This window comes from Gekko japonicus, unplaced genomic scaffold, assembly GCF_001447785.1.
Source record: "Gekko japonicus isolate JY-2015 unplaced genomic scaffold, Gekko_japonicus_V1.1 scaffold428, whole genome shotgun sequence".
In the NCBI taxonomy this organism is placed as follows: Eukaryota; Metazoa; Chordata; class Lepidosauria; order Squamata; family Gekkonidae; genus Gekko; species Gekko japonicus.
This window is the reverse complement of record NW_015165842.1, coordinates 428,487-433,270: the sequence shown is the minus strand read 5'-3', so window position 1 is coordinate 433,270 and position 4,784 is coordinate 428,487. Positions and strand designations below refer to the sequence as shown.

At 55.4% G+C, this 4,784-nt stretch overlaps 1 protein-coding gene across 1 annotated transcript in view; it reads left to right on the top strand.

Moving 5' to 3' along the window:
* The first annotated feature begins 2,512 nt into the window (after nucleotides 1-2,512).
* The window catches only part of COG6 (component of oligomeric golgi complex 6), a 51,396-nt gene continuing 49,124 nt past the window's right edge, over nucleotides 2,513-4,784 (top strand). Inside the window, exon 1 of the mRNA XM_015411003.1 lies at nucleotides 2,513-2,692. Within this exon, the coding sequence (XP_015266489.1) occupies nucleotides 2,513-2,692 (180 nt within the window). The remainder of the gene's footprint in view (nucleotides 2,693-4,784) is intronic.

Sequence of the window (4,784 nt, the reverse complement as noted above, 5' to 3'; positions counted from 1 at the left end):
TGCACCAGAGGGCCAAGGCAGCAGGAGGCAAGAAGCCTGGGCGAGCTGGGCTCCTCCATGCCTGGCAGAAGATGAGGTGCAGAGGCGAGATGTGGGCAAGCAGAAGAGGCACTCAGCCAGGCGCACAAGCTGCGTGCAAAGACACTCCCACCGCCCCAAGCTTCAGGGCTGCCTTGTTAAAGGAGTGCGGAGACCAGACTCACAAATGAGAAAAAGCAATCTCAGGGTTCGTGGGTCAAATTTTGGCCTGTGGAAAAGGAACCGGCTCCATTCCTGGAGTTCTCTCGAGTTCCTGCGCTTTTGGTTTTGCTTGCTGCCAATCCGCCTCCCAAGACTGCTCCAGGTGCTCCGGCCTGAGGGCTGCTGGGGGCGGGGATCGAGTGCTCATTACTTCTGGAGCTGAGGCTCAATGTCTCCAGCTGCTCTGCCACCTTCCCTTCCCTTGGTTTGCTTGGGGAGCCCGAGCAAGCCGGCTGCTGGAGGGAAGGAGAGGCTGTTTAAACCACCTTCCCTTCCCTTGCTCAGGATCCCCGCGGTTGCAGAGAGCCCGAGCAAGCTGGCTGCTGGAGGGCCCGAAAATGGCCCATTGGGCCCCTTTCAGGCTGCTGCGGGCCGAATCAGAATCTCTGATCTGAATCGGCTTCCTGCAGTTCGGCCCCATTATATCCTATGGGCCATTGAAGTCAATGGCGAAAACATGGGGTATATTCTGGGGGCTGGAGGGGAGGGGGTTTGAGGGAGAGGGTCCAAAATCGCAGGTGGAGGCTGCTGGAGCCTCTCCCCAAGATACCAGCCATGTTTCAGGAGCATTGAACCAAGGGGTCCAATTATACGGGCCCCCAAACAGGTTGTCCCCATCCCCTCCATTGTTCTCTATGGTGGGGGGAAAAGTTACTTTACCACCCAGGGGATCAGGGAGGCAAGAGAACGTTTCGCCCCACCGCCCCCCCCAAGGGCGTTGCAGCTGCCGCCGAGAACAGTGGCGCCGGCCATAACTTTTTAAAGAGCCCCTTAGGAGAGCTGGGGGAGCCAGAATGACGCGAGAGGTGGAATTTGACCCTATGAGTCCAAGGCCACCACCCCGGGGCTCAGGGAGGCGGGACAACATTTTGCCCCACCCCCCCTGTGCCGGCGTCGCAGCTGCCACCGAGAACAGCGATGGCGGCCATAACAGCGGCGCCGGAAGGGAACGTTTCACCTCACCCCACCCGCGCCGGCGTTGCAGCTGCTGCAGAGAACAGCAGCAGCACCGGAAAGGGACGTTTCGCCCCGCCCCCCCACGCGGGCATTGCAGCTGCCACCGAGAACAGCGGCTCCAGCCATAACAATGGTGCCGGAAGGGAACGTTTCGCCCTGCCCCCCACCCACGCGGGCATTGCAGCTGCTGCCGGCTGGCCATAACTTTTTAAAGAGCCCCTAAGGAGAGCTGGGGGAGCCAGAATGACCTCATCACACGCAAGAGGCGGAATTTGCCCCTACGAGTCCAAGGCCACCACCCCGGGGCTCAGGGAGGCAAGGGAACGTTCCCCCCCGCGCACGGGGGCGTTGCAGCTGCCGCTGAGAACAGAGGCGCCGGTCATAACTTTTTAAAGAGCCCCTAAGGAGAGCTGGGGGAGCCAGCATGACCTCTCGCGTGTGATGTCTGAGCGCGAGAGGTGGAATTTGCCCCTAGGAGCCCGAGGCCACCATCCCGGGGCTTAGGGAGGCGGGCCGCGGCCATAACTTTTTAAAGAGCCCCTAAGGAGAGCTGGGGGAGCCAGCATGACCTCTCGCGTGTGATGTCTGAGCGCGAGAGGTGGAATTTGCCCCTACGAGTCCAAGGCCACCACCCCGGGGCTTAGGGAGGCGGGGGAACGTCCCCCCCCCCGCCCAACTGATGGCTAGTGGGAGCAGGGGGCGGGGCTTATGTGCCCGGCCCCTGGGCTCCTGACTGGCAGAGCGGTGCTGGTGTGCTCTGGCAGGAACCAAGGCCTGGCTACCATCAAATCTTTACACAGGGTCTGGTCACACATGAAATCTACCCTTCAAAGGAGTCGTTATCTCCAAGGGAAATGTTTTCCATAGCCTGGAGATCAGTTGCCATTCCAGGAGATCTCCAGGTCTCACCTGGAGGTTGGCAGGAGCAGATGAGCCCTTATGGGGGCCTGGAAAAGTCCTGGAAGGCAGATGACCTGGGGAGCTGCCTCCCCACTGAGGCCACGCCCCCCCATTCAGAATTATACTCTGGACCCAAGTCAGCCAGCTCATAGACCCACACACTGGGGGTTATATTAAGAATGCTGAAGAATTCGAAAGCTCGCACAGTGTTTTGTGCTTCTAGTATAAGATACGACACGGCCTCTCTTTTCCAAATATAGAAGAACAGAGAGATGATTCTTTTGTTCGTCTCCGTGGGATTCCCTCACAGATGAGAAGGGCGGAACCCCACTCTCCCAGCGGAGGGGGCGGCTGGGCCCGGTGCAGCGACGCTCCTGGTCCGGGTGGCCACGCCAACTCAGGGAAAAGAGCGAAAATGGCGGCGGTAGTGGCGGCGCCCGAAGACCAGCCGCGCGAGCCACCCGGGACTGGGGCTGCCTCCGGTCCTGCAGCGGGCTTCCCTCCCTCCTCGCAGGCGCCAGCTGGCACCTCCGGATCCAACCCGCTCTCGCGCAAGCTCCGCAAAGTGCTGGAGACGCGGTTGGAGGCTGACAAGGTGAGCGAGCCGGGCTGGCTGCTGCCGCCGCCGCCCCCTTTCTCCTCCTGGAATGAAGGTGGTGGGATATCTATGCCAGTCCCCTCTTCCAACGCAGCCTCCACAAGGAAAACTATTTGGCGCTGCAGCGTAGTGGAGGGTTGCTGCCCCACCCCCCTGGCCTGAGATTTTCTTGTGTATTTCTCAGGCAAACAAACAAACAAACAAATAAATAAATAAATAAATCTCAGGAGAAAGCTTCGTAGATGTTGTAGCTCCAGCCCTGAAATTAGGATGCTTAAATAGTTTAGCCGTACTTCCTGGCCAGGACTGGCGCCAACTAGCTTAACATAAGGAAGGAATGGTCCCAGTATATGTATTTATTTTTATTTGTTAACATAAAAACATAAGAGACGCCAATGTTGGATCAGGCCAGAGGCCCATCCAGTCCAACACTCTCTGTGTCACACAGTGGCCAGAAATACCAGTGCCATCAGGAGGTCCACCAGTGGGGCCAGGACATTAGAAGCCATCCCACTGTTGACCCCCCCAAGCACCAAGAAGACAGAGCATCACTTGCCCCGGAGTCTCTATCTATACCTTGTGGCTAATAGCCACTGATGGACCTCTGCTCCATATGCTTATCTGATTCCCTTTTGAAGCCATCCATGCTTGTAGCCGCCACCACTTCCTGTGGCAGTGAATTCCATGTGTTAATCACTCTTTGGGTGAAGAAGTACTTCCTTTTATCCGTTCTAACCCGACCGCTCAGCAATTTCATGGAGTGCCCACGAGTTCTTGTATTGTGGGAAAGGGAGAAAAGTACCTCTTTCTCTACCTGCTCTATCCCATGCACTTGATTTATTTACTTTATTTACTTTACTTTATTTATTTACTTTATTTTATTTATATCCCACCTTTCACCCCAAAGGGGACCCAAAGTGGTTTACATAATTCTTCTCCGTTTTATCCTCACAAACACCCTTGTTAGGTAGATTAGGCTGAGAGTCCGTGACTGTACCAAGGTCGCCCAGCAAGTTTCCATGGCAGAGTGGGGATTTGAATCTGAATTTCCCAGATTCTAGTCTGCCATTTTAACCATTAAACCACACTTGCTCTCTATTTCTTGATAGGTTTGGATTTCACATTATTAAATTTTATTTTGTACTTCCTGTATTAGATGGCCCCTTCACCCTGCTGTCTGTCTGTTTTTTAATACCTCTACTGTGTCACAACCAACTGGCCTGGAGAAAGACATCCTGCCCCATTCAGAGACTTAATGTTTGAAAATGGGCAGCTGTGGCTTTTCTTAACATTAGAGACTTGGGGGGAAAGGCGGATGATAAATAAAGTAAATAAAGCACCCTGTAAGTTACATCCCATTAAATCTCTGTTAAAGGGACAGGGCATCTTTCTCTAGGCCAGCTGGCAACCCTACCATTTATTTATTTTTTATTTATTTTTCGTATTTGTATCCCGCCCATCTTGTGAACGGGCTCAGGGCAGGTCACATCATCTCAAATAATACAATATGGTTTAAAACACAATAAAACATTACATTATAAACATTTAAAATCGGTAGTTATAGCTGCTGGTACAAATTCCGACCCATCAATACTGATTGTTATGGCCGGTTGCTGGCAGATGGGTGGCCAGTAGGTAGGAGCAGAGGTCATTTCGGCGGGGGATCGCGGGAGATCACAGTTCCCCCGGGTGAGGTACGGGGGGCGGGGCACATGATGAAGCCCCTCCCCCTGCTTCCGGCCGCCCCGCTTCCGGCCCTCATTCAGCCAGGAGGAGGCAGGAGAAGAGGGAGGGTAAGTTGCTTCCTCCCTGCCTCTCCCCACCCCTGCCTGCCTGGGGCCAGGGAGGGCCTTCGCAGGGCTTCCTTGCACTCCCGCCGGCCTTGCAGGTCCACCGCCGGGCCCCTCATGGAGCTGCAAGGCCGGTGGCGGCGGCCGGGACCATTGGGGGTGGGGTGTGTGGCCTTATGACACACTTCCGGTGATGTCAGGGGGTGTGGCATATGCTAATGAGTTATGCTAATGAGTTCCCCTAGCTCTTTTTCTACGAAACGACCCCTGGGTAGGAGACAGCAACCTTGGGGAGGCCC